This window comes from Nerophis lumbriciformis, linkage group LG34, assembly GCF_033978685.3.
Source record: "Nerophis lumbriciformis linkage group LG34, RoL_Nlum_v2.1, whole genome shotgun sequence".
Classification (NCBI taxonomy): domain Eukaryota; kingdom Metazoa; phylum Chordata; class Actinopteri; order Syngnathiformes; family Syngnathidae; genus Nerophis; species Nerophis lumbriciformis.
This window is the reverse complement of record NC_084581.2, coordinates 8,445,831-8,468,765: the sequence shown is the minus strand read 5'-3', so window position 1 is coordinate 8,468,765 and position 22,935 is coordinate 8,445,831. Positions and strand designations below refer to the sequence as shown.

The 22,935-nt window shown below is 40.7% G+C and overlaps 1 protein-coding gene across 2 annotated transcripts in view; it reads right to left on the bottom strand.

The window, feature by feature from the left end:
- mgab (MAX dimerization protein MGA b) overlaps positions 1-22,935 on the bottom strand; it is a 66,182-nt gene continuing 43,247 nt past the window's right edge. For both annotated transcript variants that reach the window (XM_061929359.2, XM_061929360.1), the window contains 9 exons: positions 16,464-16,688; positions 16,136-16,379; positions 15,590-16,068; positions 15,138-15,235; positions 15,031-15,070; positions 14,758-14,955; positions 7,248-7,359; positions 6,696-7,160; positions 1-1,247 (listed from right to left, as the gene is read on the bottom strand). In XM_061929359.2, coding sequence (XP_061785343.1) covers positions 718-1,247; positions 6,696-7,160; positions 7,248-7,359; positions 14,758-14,955; positions 15,031-15,070; positions 15,138-15,235; positions 15,590-16,068; positions 16,136-16,379; positions 16,464-16,688 — 2,391 coding nt within the window. In that variant the 3' untranslated portion in view covers positions 1-717. The remainder of the gene's footprint in view (positions 1,248-6,695; positions 7,161-7,247; positions 7,360-14,757; positions 14,956-15,030; positions 15,071-15,137; positions 15,236-15,589; positions 16,069-16,135; positions 16,380-16,463; positions 16,689-22,935) is intronic.

Here is a 22,935-nt window from a genome sequence, read left to right as displayed (position 1 = left end):
TTAAATACATGAATCCTTTAATAGATACATGTGGCTTATATTGCAGGCAACTTGATTTATTAAAGGTTGGTTTCTTCGACCAAAACAACAAAAAGCTCCTACAATAACATTTGATGACAGCCATGTTAACTCCATAGGCCACCTGAAAACAACTGAAATCATTTGTAAGACAGTTTTTCACATTAGTGTGTGGAAATAATAATTCAGTGCATTTTAACGCCAGGCGGACGTTAAAATAACGTATATACAGTACGGTAACTGCTTTTTCATGATTCACACACATTTATCGTCAACTCAAATCCATGTGGCATTTACCTCAAAGAAAGAAAAAGAGTAGGTGTGTGTGTTTATGCAATCAGACGCTAGGTAAATATTCAGCAGGTTAATTAATGTACCTTTTTAAGTAAGAGCAGTCTGCACGCTAATTAAGCAGCAGGAAGTATTTCACAGTGACCCTGGTCCTTCACACGCACACACACACACACTTACACACATTCTAGTAGTCCATTACGTTCACACACACGCACGCACACAGACATACTTACACACATTCTGGTGGTCCTTTACGTTCACACACCCACACGCACGCACACATACTTACACACACTCTGGTGGTCCTTTACATTCACGCACTCTGGTGGTCCTTTATGTTCACACACACGCGCACCCACCCTGGCACAGCAGCTTTGCCATTATTGTGATTCCAACCCATGAGAACTACTCCGACTCAGAATCTGGTTCCAGCTCCATCTCCATTTCCAGGTCTATCCAGGACCGCCTCTTGGCGCTGGGAAAGTTCTTCCCCAGCGAGGCCCGTGTGAGCGGCCGGGATTTGTTGCCATCTCCTGAGTAATCTGCAGGAGCGAAGTAGTCTTCCACCGGCTGCTTTCTCTGAGGTCTTCTTCTGAGATGATTCATCGGCGGGGCGTCCCCTTTCCTCGTCACTAAACTTTTTTTGTATTTTCGAGGCGGGACGTACAGTTTGTGCTTCGGCGGTCGGCCTCTGGGGCGACGTGGGACAGGCGCGCTGGAATCAGTTTGGAGAGGACGCTGCTTACTGGCAGGCACGTCCTTATTTGGTTGCTCGGCCTCTGATGGAGCACTGACAGGTGAGACGTTATGAGAGTACTGTACAGGTGTGTCTTGGTTCTTGGCAGGTTTGATGTTGGACGTCTGGATGCTGATGAAGTCTCCCTCGCTGTCCTGGTCGGGTTTTTTCAACATTAGCGTGTAGACCCCTGGGCCAGCTGTGACGACAAAGCACACACACTAGAATAAATGCACACCGCATTTAAATATACTTTTACTCAAGTTCATCTGTTAGGGGCAAAATATATTTGAAGACATTTTTAAAAATACAAATATGTATGATGATAAAATAGTATGTGGTATGGATTATTATAAAACGGTAAGTACAGCCATCTCAGGAGAAAACACCTGTTGTTTTGTTTATTGTATCCAGACAGGTCAATTTAGGCTGAGGTGTTTATTGATAGCAATATTTATTACTTTAGGCATAGTATCCATTACAGATTATCCAAAAATTTACAAAATTGTTTTGTGTTTGGAATGAAATAAAGAAGGGCCTTTTAAAAAAAGTATGACTTTAAAAAAAAAAAAAAAAAAAAGTTTTCCACAATCAAATGTGTTAAAGTTCCTCCACTCGCTTTGTTTTTTTATTTTTTGACATCCATATTTGCTCCAGAATGCTCTAACTCCCTAAATAGGTAATATGATAAAATAAAAACATCAATATTGATTGTATTTGGACTCTTCTCATCTTATACTCAGGCGGTCCTCACATTTGTGACGTTTGATGGTTACGACACATTTACAAATTAAAACTGTAGAAAAAAACTAGTTACATGCAGATGAACACGATGCTACACTTCAATCACTTGTAAGACTTCAATTTTAAACTTTAATCTCCATTACATCTACCAAGCGTGAAGCAGACTCTTCTGAAGGCTGTGCGTCAAAGAAAAGGAAATTCAAAGTAAAAAGTGAAGTGGAATGAGACATCCTAAAACTAGAGATGGGTACCTTTTGCATTGCAACTGATTCCCGGTACCTGGGAATCGATACTGCTACTCAACGGTACCAGTTTTTCGTACTTGTGTGTGTCTGTGTGGTTATAAATGTTAATTTGTTGAATTAAAAATGAGATTTCATTATTTTGTACACTGACTTCTGCCCGAATGCAGCTGGGATAGGCTCCAGCCCACCACAACCCCGAGAGGGACAAGCAGTAAAGAATAGATGGATGGATTTAACACTCAGCTGACAATAACTGTGCTATCCAGTTGTTATATTTTCTTTTCCTACATGTCTGAGGAAGTAACCTTTGCCATTAAATTGAATGTCGCACAAGGTGTTTACACTGTAAGTATTGTACTTTTTACACACCAGCTGTTTGATTGTAACATTTATCCTAGTTGAAGTTATTACCAAAGTTGGAGGTGTTGAAATCGCCATGCAAAATCACAAATGTTAATGAGTAGCATGTATTGGCCGTATCCAATGTAATTTAGCATCAAGCTAACGCATTATGAAAAGTGGAGCCTTACTTTTGGGTGCTTTCTATCAGGTTTGTTTGCATTGTTAGCATGGAAAATTGTAACATTATTTTACATTACAAGGCAGTCTGCTATGAATATGCATGTTTGCTTGCCAAAACCTTGATGCTGTGCAAAGTCTGCAATTTTGGTTGGTACCTATAAAAGTACTGAATTCGGTACCCATCCTTATCTAAATTGCTCAGTGAACGAGACCAGCATAAAATATTAAAACTTTGTCTTTGAGCATTTAAAGGAATCTGCTCCAATAAAATAACCAAGCAGCGTAGTGGTCTATGTATTGAGACTTTCTCCTCCCAATAAGTCTGTCTCTCTCTTTCAGTGAGCAAGACAACCATAGAAACAAAACTAAGGAGTTGTTCTTTTGTTCTTGTATGTATTCATTTAATTACTGTATCTGACTTAGGTGTTCACTTAGCTATTAATTAAAAAACTAAAACTTGAACGTCAACGCCGTCGTACAAACGGAAATGTGATGAAGAGAGAACATTAATATGAGCTATTATTTGCTCCAAAGTAAAGGGACGGCATCTATTATATTATCTAGAGATATATACGGTCTGGACACTTTCTTCCTAAAAACGTATAAAGATAGTCTTACTGCTCCTATAACAACATTGATAAATAAATCAATAACAGAAAACACTTTCCCTACCATGTTGAAAACTGCCACTATCATCCCAATCCACAAAGCAGGAAATAAACAAGACATCAACAACTACAGACTAGGGCTGCAACAACTAATCGATTATAAAAATAGTTGGCGATTAATCTAGTCATCGATTCGTTGGATTTATGCTATGCGTATGCGCAGAGGCAATTTATTATATTATTTTTTTGTTACATTTTTTTTATTTCTTTTAATAAACCTTTATTTATAAACTGCAACATGTACAAACAGCTGAGAAACAATAATCAAAATAAGTATGGTGCCAGTATGCTGTTTTTTTTCTCAATGAAATACTGGAAAGGATAGAAATGTAGTTTGTCTCTTTTATCCGATAATTAATCGATTAATCGAAGTAATAATCGACAGATTAATCGATTATCAAATTAATCGTTAGTTGCAGCCCTACTACAGACCAATTAGCCTTCTCCCCGTTATATCCAAAGCAATAGAAAAAGTGATCGTTGAGCAACTCACAGAACATTTGGACTATGAAGACCTCCTACATCCCATGCAGTTTGGGTTACGGGCAAATCACTCAACCGAAACTGCATGTTGCCTTCTACTAGAAACAAACAAACAAAACCTTGACAATGGAGGTGTAGTTGGAGCAATATTCTTAGACCTCCGCAAGGCATTCGATACAGTCAGTCACCCCACGTTACTTACAAAATTAACAATTTTTAAACTGTCGACAGATACTCTGGCCTGGATTATGTCATATCTATCTGGTCGGACCCAATGTGTCCGTATTGATAACACAACATCCAGTCTCACTGCTACTGATATTGGCCTGTCACAAGGCTCTAATATCGGCCCTTTTCTTTTCTCCATGTATATAAACGACCTGCCATCTGTATGTGAGGATGTAAATATTCAGATGTATGCAGATGACACGGTTATTTATACTTGGGGAAAGGACGCTGAAACGGTTGCCAGAAAACTTACAGCAGCCATGGAGAAGGTGGCAAGATGGCTACATGACTCTTGTCTTACATTAAACATTAAGAAAACAGCAACAATGTATTTTGTAAACAAATATAAAATGTCATCCTTTCCAAATATAACGGTTAATAAGGAAATAATACAAAATGTTAGTGAATATTGTTACCTGGGTGTCATTTTAGAGCCAACACTTGGCTTTAAAAAACATATCAAACAGATGTGCCAGAGTCTTAAAGGGGAACATTATCACCAGACCTATGTAAGCGTCAATATATACCTTGATGTTGCAGAAAAAAAGACCATATATTTTTTTAGCCGATTTCCAAACTCTAAATGGGTGAATTTTGGCGAATTAAACGCCTTTTCTATTATTCGCTCTCGGTGACGTCACATCGGGAAGCAATCCGCCATTTTCTCAAACACATTACAAACACCGAGTCAAATCAGCTCTGTTATTTTCCGTTTTTTTCGACTGTTTTCCGCACCTTGGAGACATCATGCCTCGTCGGTGTGTTGTCGGAGGGTGTAACAACACGAACAGGGACGGATTCAAGTTGCACCAGTGGCCCAAAGATGCGAAAGTGGCAAGAAATTGGACGTTTGTTCCGCACACTTTACCGACGAAAGCTATGCTACGACAGAGATGGAAAGAATGTGTGGATATCCTGCGACACTCAAAGCAGATGCATTTCCAACTGGACTGGACAAATCAGCTTTCAGGAAAAGAGAGCGGATGAGGGTATGTCTACAGAATATATTAATTGATGAAAACTGGGCTGTCTGCACTTTTAAAGTGCATGTTGTTGCCAAATGTATTTCATATGCTGTAAACCTAGTTCATAGTTGTTAGTTTCCTTTAATGCCAAACAAACACATACCAATCGTTGGTTAGAAGGCGATCGCCGAATTCGTCCTTGCTTTCTCCCGTGTCGCTGGCTGTCGTGTCGTTTGTCGGTTTTGCTTGCATACGGTTCAAACCGATATGGCTCAATAGCTTCAGTTTCTTCTTCAATTTCGTTTTCGCTACCTGCCTCCACACTACAACCATCCGTTTCAATACATGTGTAATCTGTTGAATCGCTTAAGCCGCTGAAATCGGAGTCTGGATCCGAGCTAATGTCGCTATTCCTTGCTGTTCTATCCGCCATGTTTGTTTGTATTGGCATCACTGTGTGACGTCACAGGAAAATGGACGGGTGTATATAACGTTGGTTAAAATCAGGCACTATGAAGCTTTTTTTTAGGGATATTGCGTGATGGGTAAAATTTTGAAAAAAACTTCGAAAAATAAAATAAGCCACTGGGAACTGATTTTTAATGGTTTTAACCCTTCTGAAATTGTGATAATGTTCCCCTTTAAATACAACATAAAAACGTTCAAATGTATCAGGAATTCATTAACACTGGAGGCAGCTCAAACTTATTTTAATGCAATGATTATGTCTCGTTTTGTATTATTGTATAACATGTTGGTCGCAGGCAAGCAAAATGACACTGAGGCCATTGGAAACTTTGCACAAACAATCGCTCAAAATCCTTGACCAAAAACCACAGCACCACCATCACTGTTTAGTTCTCCAAAAATATAGATTGTTAAATTTAGCTAACAATCAAAGATTAGCATCAATACGAATGGCCCATCGAATCCTAAATAACACTGCACCAGCGCCACTTAAGCACTTTGTCCAGTTTGCATATGCTGTGACAACTAGAAACACACGAGCCTCCACCAGGGGGCAGTGTAGCGTACCCAGATGTAAAAAATATTTTGCACAATCAGCCTTTTCATATAAAGCCATAAAGGAATGGAACGACCTCACAACAAACTTGAAAAGTCTAACAAATTACTCTTCTTTCACAATTGAAGTTAAAAAGTGGCTTTGGAGCAATCAAAGCTGCTCACACGGTCACTAAGGTGGGCATTATGTTTGACACATCAACTTAATGTGTATTATATTTATCCATGAGAGCATTTTTGTTGTAAATTGTGAGGTGTGTCCGTTAAAATCATGGTTGTTTTTACAAATTATGACAGATGTGAACAAAAGCATGTATTGTCTTTGTGTGATGATGTAAATGAGGTGTGGTTGTATTGTATATTAAGTATGTGTCCATGAAAGGGCATTTTATGACTTTTCTTAATTTGATTACATGCTATAGTATGATTTTATTGTCATAATTTTATTGCATGATTTTTGTATCTCTTTAATTTAGGTAGCCAGGGACTGCAGATGGAAATGAGCTATTTAGCTATAATCTGGTACAGAAGATATCTGTCTTTGATCTTAATGTTTCTGTGCATTGTCCCTTCAAATAAAGACTAAACTATTAGAGCGGAGGTCAATATATGAGGAAATATGGTAGACTGTGGATTTCCAGTGAAAACATATCTGCCCCCCCCCCCAAAAAAAAATTGTTAAACATTAAATACAAATATCTAATTATTAGAGTTTTGGATTAATCATTTTAAGCAATGATGGCCATCATTAGGAAATGTGAAAACTTACAAGGTTTCACACACGAGGGCAGGATGAGTCTTCCGGTCTTGGAACGAATCAGAGGAAATGTTAAGGGCTGTGTGGGCGGAGTCCCATTTGCCGTGGCAGAGGGACGAGGAGGAGCTGGTGCCGCTTGAGTTGTAAGGGACGGCTTCAGGGCGTCAGGGGGAAGCGGTGGGTTCTTTGGTTGGGCATCACTTTGGGGGGGCAAAGACGGAAGGCTTGCTGGAGGCAGAGATAAAGGGGGCTCCGATTGGTGCATAGTTAAGGGTAAGGGTGGGGCTAGGGGAGGAGGCAGTGACATGGCCTGGGCTGGCGGCGACTGTGGCTTGGGCTGAGTGGTTGCAGCTCTGAGATCAGTTTTGGACTGCTGCAGACGCTGGAAGGAAGCCTCCATTTGGCTTAAGCCGCCTCTTATCTTCAAGCTCTGGAAGAAGGTTTTCAGGTTGCGTTGGATTATTTCCACAGGTTTCCCTTAAAATAAACAAATTTAAAAGTTGATGAGATGTTTGACCTGCTCAGGTTCGGCCACACATGCTAATTTGGGTAGCAGAAACACACCAGACAAACCAGATAGCTTCTTCAAGTGGAGAGTCTGGATGCGGTACTGCTCGTTCTTCTTCTCCACCAGGCTGTTGGAGATGGCTGTCAGCTTTTGGATCTCTGTTCTAGCCTGTGAGCGACACAAGCAACAAGTGAGCTACAATGCAATAGTGTGTCATCAGCTGGTATAGTAACACTTTTCTTATCAAAATGTGTGGTAAAACCCCCCTATTTGTGATTTTCTCTCAAATGATAGGCTGTTTTGTCAAAGAAAACTAATCTAATTCCCCGAGTTGGTAATAACTTTACAATATAATTTGTACAGTTCGCATTAAAAGTGGAAGTGTTTATGCATTTACTGGGTAACCAAACATAAGTCATGACAGGCAAAGTATTAACTGCCACAGAGGAGACCTACACATGCAGGGCACCTCCACAAGCCCCAGGGAATGTGCTTTGTTACCACCATGAAAAATGAGTTGTAGAAGCGTGCAGAACAACTCCACAAGCGTGAAGCTCAGTCTTTGACCAACAAAAGGTGGGTAGTAACACGCTACATTTATAAAACTAGATTTACTTAAGTAACTTTTTGGATAAATTGTACTTGTCAGAGTAGTTTTAATGAAAAATACTTTTTACTTTTAGTTGATTATTTTAGTGAAAAAGAAACGCTATTTTTACTTTGTTACATTGAGTTTCATTCCAATCGCTACATTTAATTATATAATCATTATACTGTACAATATTTATAATCTAATGATTACTGCTTGCAAATACTTACACTATATTACCAAAAGTATTTGGCCACCCATCCAAATATGTCAGAATCAGGTGTCCTAATCACTTGGCACGGCCACAGGTGTATAAAATCAAGCACTTAGGCATTGAGACTGTTTCTACAAACATTTGTGAAAGAATGGGCCGCTCTCAGGAGCTCAGTGATTTCCAGCGTGGAACTGTCATAGGATGCCACCTGTACAACAACTCCAGTCGTGAAATGTCCTCGCTCCTAAATATTCCAAAGTCAACTGTCGGCTTTATTATAAGAAAATGGAAGAGTTTGGGAACAACAGTAACTCGGCCACCAAGTGTTAGGCCAAGTAAACTGACAGAGAAGGGTTAGTGGATGCTGAAGCGCATAGTGCAAAGAGGTCACCCACTTTCTGCGCAGTCAGTTGCTACAGAGCTCCAAACTTCATGTGACCTTCCAATTAGCCCACGTACAGTACGCAGAGAGCTTCATGGAATGGGTTTCCATGGCCTTGCAGCTGCATCTAAGCCATACATCACCAAGTCCAATGCAAAGCGTCGGATGCAGTGGTGTAAAGCACGTCGCCACTGGACTCCAGAGCAGTGGAGACGCCTTCTCTGGAGTGATGAATCACGCTTTTCCATTTGTCAATTTGATGGACGACTCCGGGTTTGGAGGTTGCCAGGAGAACGCTACAATTCAGATTGCATTGTGCCGAGTGTGAAATTTGGTGTAGGAGAAATTATGGTGTGGGTTTTTTTTCAGGAGTTGGGCTTGGCCCCTTAGTTCCAGTGAAAGGAATTTTGAATGCTCCAGGATACCAAAACATTTTGGACAATTCCATGCTCCCAACCTTGTGGGAACAGTTTGGAGCGGGCCCCTTTCTCTTCCAACATGACTGTGCACCAGTGCACAAAGCAAGGTCCATATAGACATGGATGACAGAGTCTGGTGTGGATGAACTTGACTGGCCTACACAGAGTCCTGACCTGAACCCGATAGAACACCTTTGGGATGAATTAGAACGGAGACTGAAAGCCAGGCCTTCTTGACCAACATCAGTGTGTGACCTCACCAATGCGCTTTTGGAAGAATGGTCGAAAATTCCTATAAACACACTCTGCAACCTTGTGGACAGCATTCCCAGAAGAGTTGAAGCTGTAATAGCTGCAAAAAGCGGACCGACGTCATATTGAACCCAAAGGGTTAGGAATGGGATGGCACTTCAAATTCATATGTGAGTCAAGGCAGGTGGCCAAATCATTTTGGCAATATAGTGTACTTTTGGCTCATTAGAGAGACTTCTTCCAGAGGGCACTGTCACATGACTCTATTTCACCAATCCAGCATAAACGCTAATCATGTTTGACTCCATTTCACCAAACAAACGGAGCCTGGAAGTCACATGACCACACTCAAACTACACAGTGTAAAAAGTGACATCAAACGAGGCAGCGAAAACTAAGAAAAAGACCTATAATATCATGCACTGTCATCTGTGTCAGTAGAAATGTTTCAGCCGACAAGAATTCCACTTTCAACTACAGAAAACATGTTATGGTAAGTTGTAGAGGTTTTTATGATTTAGTTAACTTTATGCTAACATTAGCCCTGTTTTAACGTCATGAGTGACTATAAAATGCGCATCTTCTGTAGTACATGTTGTAGTAGGGGCTCTTAGCCTTGCATGCGCACGCACACACACACACAAACTAAAGTTATAATGCAAATAAACACCATTAAAAAAATAGCTACTAAATAAATCAGAAGTTACTCTCCAGTTACTCAGTATTTGAGCATTTTTTCACTAAATACTTAGTCTCACTCAAGTAATTATTTTGAGGACTACTTTTTCCCGTCAACTTTTTTCCCTTAAGGGCCCACAGCACATTGTTGACATAAAATAAGCCAAAAGAAAATATGGTAAAACAGAGCAAAAAGGTATAAATTGAAGAAAAGCTGAAATGTTGGTACTAATTATTTATAATATCACTACAACTTGTCTTTGAACGCTTTTATTAAACATTTTCTATCCAATCAATGCAATCCACTTTATTTACATTATTTACATAGCACATTTAAACAATAAAATGTTTCCAAAGTGCTGCACAAAAAATATTAAAAACAATATTCAAATATTATCCTGAGCTCCACCAATGACTGAATAAAAACAAAAAATAAATACATATAAAACCTATATAAAAAACAATATAAAATAAATATGATTAAAAACGATTTTAAAGGGTAAAACCAATTAAAACAGTAAATAGAAATCTAAATCTAAAAAACACAGAAGACAACAGAGGACTACACAACTCACATAGTGTTAAAAGCCAGAGAATAAAAGTGGGTCTTAAGATGAGACTTAAAACACTCCACTGTGGGAGCAGTTCGAACATGGAGGGGCAGAGTGTTCCAGAGCTTAGGGCCGACCACAGAGAAGGCCGTCTCCCCTGGTTTAAGTCTGGTCTTGGGCACTACGAGCTGGAGCTGGCTCTCGGACCTCAGAGCGCGCGCAGGATTGTAAATTTGGATGAGGTCCGAGATATAGAACAGGGAGCCAGTGCAAACTCTCAAGAATTGGGGTTATATGCTGGCGTCTCCTGGCCCCTGTTAAAAGTCGTGCTGCCGCGTTCTGGACTAACTGCAACCGGGAGAGAGCTTTTTGGCTAATGCCAGCATAAAGTGCATTGTAGTAGTCCAGGCGACTTGAAATAAAAGCATGCACGACTTGTTCAAAAAGGTTAAAAGATAAAAACGGTTTTACCTTTGCTAAAAGACGAAGATGATAAAAACACGATTTTAAAACGCCATTGACTTGTTTGTCAAGTTTAAAATCGCTGTCTATAGTGACGCCAAGGCTGGTGACTTTGGGACGCACATAATTTTTGCAATGGTCCCAAGTCAGTGAGAGCCGGACCAAAAACTAAAATTTCCGTTTTTCCCTCATTCATTATTAACAAATTCTCGGCTAACCAAGCCTTGACGTCGCATAGACAGTTGAGAAGGCGTGTCAGGGGGCTGTGGCCTTCAGAAATCTACCGGTACGATAACTTCCTGCTTCTCAAGACCGATAACTTATTTATATTTAATATTGTTTAAATGTAGATTTAAGTGTAGTTTTTGCACACCTGGAGGTAAGAAAAAGTCAAACAAAAGTGGGTATGACAAAAGTGTACATGCAGATTTGTTCCGACAAAAGCCAGTATCTTCAACGATGTTTAGGTATGTTACAAAATGTTGTATCATATTTACTATAGTGTATATTGTACCAGATTTGACACCAAAATGAAGGGAAAGATTAACAAACATGATAACAAACATGATATCAGTGCTGGCTTCAATACCGTTGATCACGACATTCTTTTAGATTGCATCAAATCACGTACTTGTATGTCAGACTTGACATTTTTTTGGTTTAGCTCCTATCTCACTGAAAGGACACACTGTGTATCCCATAATAATGTGATGTCTGGGTATGTTAAGGTCACCTGCGCAGTCTCATAAGGTTCGGTCCCTGTACTCTTCCGCAACTATAATATATTATTATTTATAATATAGATTATATACATCTACATTCTGATCTCAGATTTCACTGTTATGCTGATGACACCCACCTTTACATGCCTTTAAAGCTGACCAACACGCCAGATTGTAGTCATCTGGAGGCGTGTCTTAATTAAATCAAACAATAAATGTCCAGCAACATTTTGCATCTTAACTCCAAGAAAACAGATGTGGATTATCGGCCCCGCTGGACACAAGCATTTGTTTAAAGGATAGCACCTTAAATTTTGACAATAAAACAATTGTCCAAAGCGACGCTGCAAAAGATCTCGGTATCAATTTTAACCTAACTCTCTCATTCCAGCTGCACATTAAGAATGTTACTAAAACAGCCTTATTTCATCTCCGTAATAGCGCTAAAATGTATTTTATTTTGTCCACCGGTGACCAGACATTATTATACATGCGTTTGTTTTGCCTCGTCTTGATTACTGTAACGTATTATTTTCGGGTCTAGGCATGTCCCGCATTAAAAGTTTGCAGTTAATACAAAATGTGGCTGCAAAACGCTGGGTTATTACTGACCTCTAAAGCCTTAAAAAGTCTGCAGACTCTCAAGTAATTTCCACTAAGGCTCCTGCACTCAGAAATGCCCAACCAGCAATAGTTTGAAGTGCTACCTCAGTAGAAGCATTCAAACCCCACTTTAAAAGAGTTCATATTATGATTTATTTTTCTACATTAAAAACACTTCCTTGTGGTCTACATAACAGGTGATTGTGGTTCAATGTTAAAACTTTTGCATAGATTATATTTTACAGAACATCTTCAAGCTGCTTTCTGACCAGTCTTTTCAGGATGGAAAAAGAAGAAATGTTGTGACTACAACTTCGGACTTCCAGGATGGACGCGCGTAAAGCTCTTCAGGCAAAATATCTCCGCCACACCTCCATGGTTTGATTTCATATTTTTGGGACTTATGTTGTTTCCAAATACTATTTAATTTGAGATTTTAATAATGTACTATTTTCTTTGTGCATTTCTGCTCGCTATTTTCCTGCTTGTGGCTCAACATAACGAGAATGCCATTACATTTCCCAACGCTACGTAACGGCCCGAGTGTTGAAAAGAAGTCAAGACGCATGTGTTAAAAAAATGTTTTTGCCGTGAAAGGAATTTATAGTTAACGCGTTATCGCGTTAACTTTGACATGCTATTTGCATTTTCTTGCCTTCAAAATAACATGCATATGCGTTTTTATGCTATTGCTGGTCTAGTCTAAACTCAGAGACCCTGGATCTGGGACCTGTTGTATTTGCAGTTATAATGTTGTTAAAGGGGAACTGCACTTTTTTTTGGAATGAAGACAAATGCTTTTTTTTTTTATGCATTGTAAATATTATAATATAAATGCGATCATAAGTCCGCTTACAATGGAGCCTACAGGAGCCGCTCAATTCTGCCTATAAAGCCCTTAAAAAACATCCCAACATCTCCATTAGTGTTTTATATACCGGTACATGATGTAAGTATATATGTAATGTAGTAACAGGCACATTTATAATAACATTTAATATTTACGTATTTTGATCATTTTAAGCATACGCGGCGCATTAATTTAAAAAATGTATCATGTTTGCTTTTTTTTATTCATCACTTCACTCACTGCAGACTTCATGAGAGTGAAAAAATATAATAAAACATCACTTACTTTATAAGGTCTGCTGTCATTAAATTGCAGACTGCTATGATGTTCATATATTCCCATTTAGATTACGGTAAGAATATCTCATAATCCTTGCGAAGGGGGGGACAAAGTGTCTTTTTGTGTCGTTCTTGCCAGTTCCGGGTCCTAGATGGCTGTCAAAGTGTACCAACATGTTGGATTAAATCCTCAGCCATCTAATTTTCAGGTGAGAGGCATGATTTATGATCTACAATAAACGTCTAAGGAGCAGGGAAGCGAGGAAGCAGCAGACCACTCGATGTAAACCTAGGGACACACGGTAGCGATCACGTTGCCGCTATAAATAGTTGGTCTGCGTTAACACTTGTAATAACAATATCACTAAGACTTGGGTAATATTTAAGTCACAAAATGTAAGTGGAGTATTGTTGGTGCTTTTTGAATGGTTATTTATTGGATCTTTCTCACTGGCACTCATTGAGGGTGGACACTCCCTTCTCCTCTCCCTTATCTCTCCTGCTTGCTTTCTTTGTTTTGTCTTGTCTTGTCTTAACTTTCATGTTGCCTCTTTTTGCACTGCTCTCCAAATCTAAACAATGGAATTAATTAACTGGTCTCTCAACAAGCCTGACAAGATCTCAGGTTTGGGTGGACCTGCCTGTCTTGACGGAGCGGTTGTTGTTGGACAAGGAGAAGGAATCCCTATTCGGGATTATGACAACAGGACATTTGCTGATTGGAGTAAGCGTTGCAAACACAAACATTCTAACTTGGATTGTTTCCCTGGCTTAGAGATGCTCCCGAAGGACAGTGCAGTAAAGACACAACAAACTCCTTTCCTGTCTCTAAACCTGTTGTTGTTGACTTTGGACTGACTGGCGGTTGCGAGAGCGCCAAGGTCGTGGAACATAGACACGCTACAGGGTTACACACACACACACATCCACGAAAAATACAAGCCACACACACACACACACACACACACACCTACCCCAGCCCCCAATCCACGCCTTTGACGCTTCACCCCACGTGGTATGATGGACGAAGCAGCACCCGTAGTGGCTGGCAGCTTTGGGCCGGATGCCCGCTTCCTCACCCCTCGTTGCAAGTCTTGAGTTGTAAGTTGTAATATGTATGTGCATTGCTATGGACTTTTTTCCTAACTCTAGAATGGGCCCCCTTAGGAGCCCAGTCTGAGATTGATTTTTTTTTTAACTCATCATCCCTCGGCGTCTACCTTTTTCCTACCTTTTACCGGGCGCCTTGTAGCAACCCATCAGCGTTTCTGTTCTGTAATCCTGTGCTGTTTGTCTAATCTTGAACGGGTTTGTGCTGAAAACCTAATTTCATTGTACTTGTACAATGACAATAAAGATCCATCCATCCATTTTATGGGCGCAATAGAGGACCTCCCATTAGCTCCGATGTAATCAGACTTTTATTTATGTTTATTTAAAATTTAGATTTTTTTTTTTTTTAATTCCATCCGTCGTCATGTCTTTCATAATGATTGTGAACGATAGGCAAATTACAAAAAGTGCAGTTCCCCTTTAATAAATTTGCTCTCATCTTGTGAAACCTACCATTGAGAGAAGTTGCAGTCTGGAGACTGCCCGTCGATCCAGGATGTCCTGTAGGCCGTCAAAAAGAGCTCGCTGCTCAAAGCGCCGTTGTCTCTCCTGCGCAGTGTGGTTGTTTCGCTTCTTGGTCAGTGGACAGCTGGAGTCGTCCTGAGTGTCTTTATTTTTCTGTGAGGGTGAAACCCGAGCGTCCTTATTTTCCTGTGGGAGTAAAACAGCATAAATATCCTAAAGGAATTGCATATACAATAAGACACATATTTTTAAATATCATACCTGCATTTTGAGCCAGGTTTCGAAATTAGAAGAGTAATCACTGGAAAATAAAGATTTCAAAAGTCAAAACGCTGAAAATGTGCACTTCAATGGTCTGTTTCTTTTACATTTTGCCTTGTGACTCCTTGGCTGCTTCCTTCAATCTGGAAATAGCCATTTGCTGTTTGTCCTCCTCCACAGTCTCGATGTCCACAGAGGAATCCTCCTTGTGGAGTGTAAAGGTAATATGGAGATAAGTTTTTATGAAAACTATTACAATATATGAGCGTGAGAAAAAATGAGGACACCCAGTAGTGTAAATCCTTTACTCCTGAACACAAAACGGTGAACATTTGCCAAAACGTGCACCCCCAAACCCCTCAAATGTTTTGCCTGTGCTATTATTTTTGACCAATACAAATGTCAGCCAGTAATAAGGATTTTGGCAGAACTAAAATGACATTGCATCATGTTGTTTGGACTGAATCAACAGTACCTCTGCTGGATGCAACTAACTGGTGCAATCCATTGATTCTGTAAGCTACACATCACTAGTAGTAACATGTAAAGTCTTACTCACGTTCATATCGTTTTCTGTGCTGTCGTCACACGAGTCAGAGTTTTCGTCTTCGGAAGAAGAACTCAGTATGATCGCCTCCGTACTTGCAAGCGTTTCATTAGCGACCACTGGCCCCTCTGCCGTTTTACAAACAACTCTGTCCGCGTTGTCGGTCTTCGCTGTTTGGAACTCCGTCAGCGCAGCATCCGGCTTTGGCAGCCGAAGGAGGGTGAAACCCCCCGGCAAGGAGATGCCCATCTGGTTCTGGTCTCCCTCACGCAGATTGGACGAAGGGCAGATCCTGAAAGAGCAGGTCCCACTCTGGCTCAGGAAGCTGGGGGTTTTCATTGACGGGGACACGGTGAGAGAGATGGGCGAGCATGTGGGCCTTTGGAAGACGTTGAGGGGGCCTAACGCCCGGCTGTTGGTAGTGGAGGTTAGAGCCTGCTGTGGCAAAGTCGCTGTCTCCTTTTTTCCCCTCTGCGCCTTTAACAAGTGAACTGAGGAGAATAAAGCATACAAATCAAGCTGATGAAGGTGTGGTTCATAAAATAAAAAAACACCTACACAGCGGGTGTGTCTTTATGTCAGTGACGTTCTTTTCAGCAATCACCCGGGGGAGCAGCTTGTTGTCAGCCTTTACACTTGGTTTAGCAGCCATGTCGAGTTTGCGCCCAGCGTCTATCTTTAAGGAGAGATCCGCGCTCGGCTGAAGCCTTCCCGTGACGTAGGCCGCCAGCCGGTTGGCCGGGTGCAGGGAGCCCATGCTGCCTAGCAACAGCCGTGCCTGATTGTAGGACTTGCCGTTGACCTGCGAAGAAACACAATACTTTTACTACACTGCAGAGAGTAGCAGACATGTTATTTTTTTGGTAAATGCATTTTTCACACCGACCACAAGGAGTCCAGACTTTTGGTCGCCGGCAGGTTTCATCATGGCAACCATCACGCCGGCAGTCATTATGCCACTCAAGAAGGGTGTGACTCCAAACAATCTTGCGGGCTCCTCCCAGTGCTCTTCATCCTCCAGGTTCTGCTCTTCATCAGAGCTGGTGTTAATGCTTTGAAAATCTTCCTTGTAGTTGCCCACTGCATCGCTGGCCTGTGGACCAATGCGTACCTGCAGCGAGGGAGATGTAATTTCCTCATGTACACTTCTGATACACCAACATAGATTTGTCTAGTTTTTACATGTTGATGGGAACACTCACGCACGCCTGCATTCCTCAACTGTTGTACTAGCATTTATTGATGGTCGTAATGTAAGCCATTAGTTAAATTTTGGTTAGTGTAGTTGGACAGGATGAGATCTGTCGGGCTCCTTTTTTGAAGCTAAAAGTGTGAGATTAGTTTGCGGGATAGGCTGATTGGCAACAGTAAATTGGCCCTAGTGCAGCGTTTCTCAAAGTGTGGGGCGCGCCCCACTGGTGGGGAATAGAGACATGACAGGTGGGGCGCAAGGAACGGGAGGGAATTTCACTTTAATTTTTTTTTTTTTTTTACTATGCTTTCATTTTCTATACACACTGTAAATCACTTTGTGATTCGGTCTGTGAAATCCGCTATATAAATAAATGTAAATTACTTATTTTTCCTGTAGGCTTTAAATTTCTAGGTAGGAGCAAAAGTTTGACAGACATAGCAACAGTAACTAATGGGGGCGGGGCTAAGCGGAACAAACTTGACGAGACAAGCGCAGCAAAATGAAAAGCTGTCCCACTGTCAAACGACACAGTTGCGAGACGTATATGCGACATTGCAAGTGATCTTGAGGAACAACTCGGAGACAAATGAAAAGAAAGTCGTTTTGCTTTACAAGTGGACGAAGCTACTGACAGCAATAAAGACTGCCTGTTCATCGCATACGTCCGCTTTGTGAATGGCGAGTCACTGTGCGAGGATTTGCTGTTTTGCAAATACATCAAAAATAGAGCCTCTGCTGATGAGCTGTTCAAGATAATGGACAGTTTCCTCAAAGAACACGACCTTAAATGGGAAAACTGTGTGGGCTTTTGCTCTGATGGCGCACAGACCATGGCAGGGTCAAGAAACAAGCTGCAGTCTCTAATAAAGAGGGTTGCGCCAAATGCGCATTGGACACACTGTGTCATTCCCGGGAAGCACTCGCGTCATGGCAGCTCAGCCCCGAACTCAATGAGGTTTTAACAGATGTGAGCGCGGTAAATTTGATCAAAACACGACCACTGAAAGCGCGACTGTTCTCTGCACTGTGTGAGGAAATGGGAGCTGATCATAGAGCCGTGCTGTTTCACCATACTTGCCAACCTTGAGACCTCCGATTTCGGGAGGTGGGGGTGGGGAGCGTGGTTAAGAGGGGAGGAGTATATTTACAGCTAGAATTCACCAAGTCAAGTATTTCATATATATATATATATATAAGAAATACTTGACTTTCAGTGAATTCTAGCTATATATATATATATATATATATATATATATATAAGAAATACTTGACTTTCAGTGAATTCTAGCTGTATATATCCATCCATTTTCTACCGCTTATTCCCTTCGGGGTCGCGGGGGCGCTGGAGCCTATCTCAGCTACAATCGGGCGGAAGGCGGGGTACACCCTGGACAAGTCGCCACCTCATCGCAGGGCCAACACAGATAGACAGACAACATTCACACTCATATATATATATATATATATATATATATATATATATATATATATATATATATATATATAAATAAGAGAAATACTTGAATTTCAGTGTTCATTTATTTACACATATACACACACATAACACTCATCTACTCATTGTTGAGTTAAGGGTTGAATTGTCCATCCTTGTTCTATTCTCTGTCATTATTTTTCTAACCATGCTGAACACCCTCTCTGATGATGCATTCTGCTTCGTCTCCTTGTTGTGTGCGCAGTTGTGCACTGCACTCTCTAAAAGCCCTAGATGTTAATGTCACATATGCATGTACATTAGATGGCAGTATTGCCCTGTTTAAGAGTGTCACAACATTGCTGTTTACGGCAGACGAACTGCTTTACGGTAGACGAAAACGTGACTGCTGTTGTTGTGTGTTGTTTCCGTGCTGGGAGGACGTTAATTAAACTGTCTAACAATAAACCCACATAAGAAACCAAGAACTCGCCCTCGATCATTCTACAGTTATAACGTGATTGGGCAGGCATTCTGTTTATATTGTGGGAAAGCGGACGTGAAAACATGCTGTCGACACGTCACTCAGGTACGCCTGAATTTCGGGAGATTTTCGGGAGAAAATTTGTCCCGGGAGGTTTTCGGCAGAAGCGCTGAATTTCGGGAGTCTCCCGGAAACTCCGGGAGGGTTGGCAAGTATGTGTTTCACAGTGAAGCAAGGTGGCTCTCCCGGGGCAAAGTGCTGTCACTTGCCCTGTCTTGCCAAATGCATAGCTCCTCCTTTTTTTTTGCAAAGATTGCAAAGTGGCACTTTTATTTTATTTATTTTGAACTTGATGCAAGTTATTTGATTTATTATTGAACTTGATGCAAGTTATAACACTTTTATTTGATTTATTATTGAACTTGATGCAAGTCGTAACACTTTTATTTGATTTATTATTGAACTTGATGCAAGTTATAACACTTTTTGATTTATTATTGAACTTGATACAAGTTATAACACTTTTGTTTTATTTATCATTGAACTTGATGCAAGTTATTTTATTTATTATTGAACTTGATGCAAGTTATACCAGGCAGCACGTTGGAGAGGGGTTAGTGCATCTGCCTCACAATACGAAGGTCTTGAGTAGTCTTGGGTTCAATCCTGGGCTCGGGATCTTTCTGTGTGGAGTTTTCATGTCCTCCCCGTGACTGCGTGGGTTCCCTCCGGGTACTCCGGCTTCCTCCCACCTCCAAAGACATGCACCTGGGGATAGGTTGATTGGCAACACTAAATGGTCCCTAGTGTGTGAATGTCAGTGTGAATGTTGTCTATCTGTGTTGGCCCTGCGATGAGGTGGCGACTTGTCCAGGGTGTACCCCGCCTTCCGCCCGATTGTAGCTGAGATAGGCTCCAGCGCCCCCCGCGACCCCAAAGGGAATAAGCGGTAGAAAATGGATGGATGGATGGGCAAGTTATACCACAGCTGCACAGTTATTTTATTTATTATTGAACTTGATGTTATTTTATGTTATTGAGTTTGAATGTATACAACTTGATGTTACTTGATGTTCAATAAATTTGAAAATGTTAAGCTTGGCATTAGCGTTCTGTTGGGGCGATGGGGGCAGGTGGGGCTTGAAAACTCCCCCTTGTCCAAAGTGGGGGATGACAAAAAAAGTTTGAGAACCACTGCCCTAGTGTGTGAATGTTGTCTGTCTTTTCTGTGTTGGCCCTGTGATGAGGTGGCGACTTGTCCAGGGTGTACCCCGCCTACCGCCCTTTTACAGCTGAGATAGGCTCCAGCACCTCCCGCGACCCCGTAATGGACAAGCGGTAGAAGATGGATGGATAGTTTGCGAAGAGGTGTCTCGACCGGTTTTGACAACAGACCTGACCTTGCAATAAAAAGTGCCTCTCCACTTCCTGCCTAATGTCTACCGTATTTTTCGGAGTATAAGTCACTCCGGAGTATAAGTCGCACCGGCAGAAAATGCATAATAAAAAAGGGAAAAAACATATATAAGTCGCATTTTTTGAAGAAATGTATTTGATAAAACCCAACACCAAGAATAGACATTTGAAAGGCAATTAAAAATAAATAAAGAATAGTGAACAACTGGCTGAATAAGTGTACGTTATATGACGCATAAATAACCAACTGAGAACGGGCCTGGTATGTTAAGGTAACATATTATGGTAAGAGTCATTCAAATAACTATAACATATAGAACATGCTATACGTTTACCAAACAATCTGTCACTCTTAATCGCTAAATCCGATGAAATCTTATACGTCTAGTCTCTTACGTGAATGAGCTAAATAATATTATTTGATATTTTACGGTAATGTGTTAATAATTTCACACATAAGTCGCTCCTGAGTATAAGTCGCACCCCCGGCCAAACTATGAAAAAAACTGCGACTTATAGTCCGAAAAATACGGTAATTATGCTGAGCTTTACTAAACCAGTTACATTTACAATCTACAATATGTGTTATCAATGCACTACACTGTAATCTAAACACAAAAGTGAAGCTCCACATCTCTGAATGCAAGCGCTCCAGCAGGAATTTTCTAAGGTAATAATGTCTCACGGCAATCATGGATGAAAATGGTCTTGTCTTGTCGGGGGAACGACTTGCCATGGCTTTGGACCTGGACTTTTCAAAATGTACCTTTTTCTTTCTTCATTCCTACTCTCTATTTTATCCGGGCTTGTGGGTCAACAGTAACTGAACGCAGCTAAACTTTCCCACGCTACGGAATAGACCGAGGGTCAGACAGGGCACGTGCGAATTAATCGCATGTCAAAAAAATTAGCACCATTATAGGAAATTATAGTTAATGCGTTATCGTGTTAAATTTGACAGCCCTAGTTATAACTGATTATCATTATTATCACAACAAACTGGGTAATAAATATGGTGATTATAAAATCAGGAAACCCCGCAGACTCCCCACAAAAAACCTATCCAAAATATTTAAAAAACCAAAGTAAACACAAAGGCATAGTGCAATGATTAAAGACAATTCATTGGAGGCAGCCACCACATACTTCATACTAAAGTCATAATTTCTCTGAAATTGTTAGTCCTAAGCTAATGAGGATTTTATAAAAATAAGGGTAATATGTTTTTGTGGTCATTCTGTATTTCCTGACATACATTGGGTGTTAGAGAGCCAGCTGTACACTAAACACTGCATCAACATAGCGGCGGAGTGAATTAAATACGGCCGCAAAATTGCCCAAAAACTATGCTTTGACGAAAAAAACATGTTTTATTGTAAGTTTATAAGATGGAATATGTTTGCAACTATAAATACAATTATTATTTTGTCTTATTTCATCAAGAAAATTAATGTCACAACGACTCAATTGCATGCATCCGGGCACAGCCGCACACGTCCTAGGTGCCCAACATGGCGCCTGTGGTTTAGTTGACCATACTGTCTATGCACGGCTCAAGCTTGCAGCTTGTTTCTCTTCTTTATTTCAACTAGTGTCCTGTGTGTCCAGCCCTCTCTACAGCACTGAACCTGCTTTCTTCATCAGCACGTCCAGACGTCTAGTGTATTTTGCTGTTACAGTGCATCCGGAAAGTATTCACAGTGCTTCACTTTTTCCACATTTTGTTATGTTACAGCTTTATTCCAAAATTGAATAAATACATTTTTGTCATCAGAAAATTTTACAGACAGTACCCCATAAAGCCAGTGTGAAAAGTTATATTTTTTGCAAAATTCAAAAAAATGTAAACAATAAAAAAAATCACAGGTGCATAAGTACCGTATTCTGAGCATCGTGGCATCGTATTCAAAAAGACTTGAGGCTATAATTGCGGCCAAAGGTGCATCAACAAAGTATTGAGCAAAAGCTGTGAATACTTATAAACCTGTGATTTCTGAATTTTTTTGTTTTAATAAATGTGCTGCCCTGCGACTTGTTGGTGGCGACTTGTCCAGGGTGTACCCTGCATTCCGCCCGAATGCAGCTGAGATAGGCTCCAGCACACCCCGCAAACCCGAAAGGGACAAGCGGTATAAAATGGATGGATGGATAATTAAATGTTTTTTTTTTGTTTTTTTACATCGTCATTATGGGGTAATGTCTGTAGAATTTTGAGGACAAATACGAATGTATTCCTTTTTGGAATAAGGCTGTAACTAACTAACATAACCAAATGTGGAAAAAGTGAAGCGCTACTTTTAATACTTTCCCGATGCACTGTATGTTGCCACCCCAGCAAACAGGTCCAAAAGTCAGGAGACTTAACCACAGACCGGCAAAATATTTGCAGCATCTCCGTGCAAACATTAAAAGACCTGAGCCTTCGTGAGAAAAAAAAAGCCTACTGCAACTCTTCTTATAAAGTGCATCGGTGTTTACGAACCACTCCAGGTTGCTATCGATATGCACACCCAGATATTTATAACCCTGGACCGCTTCGATGGTGTCGCCATTACCCTTATGCGATTTTGGAACTTCCCTGACATTACTCCCTTTATAAACCATTTTTTCGAAATTTTATAAAAGCTCTTTCCTATCTCTCGATTTGAACGCTTGTAACAGCCCAGTTAAGCGACATTTTGAGTTCAAACTCTTCACTTACTAACGTGTCTTTCACTTGATTTATCGCTAGGCTCAAGCTTGTTTGCCCAGGATGTGCATATTACCCCGCGACGGAGCTAAGCGAACCTGATGTCATGTGCAACCTAACAATTAGGGCTTCTTTAGCTATC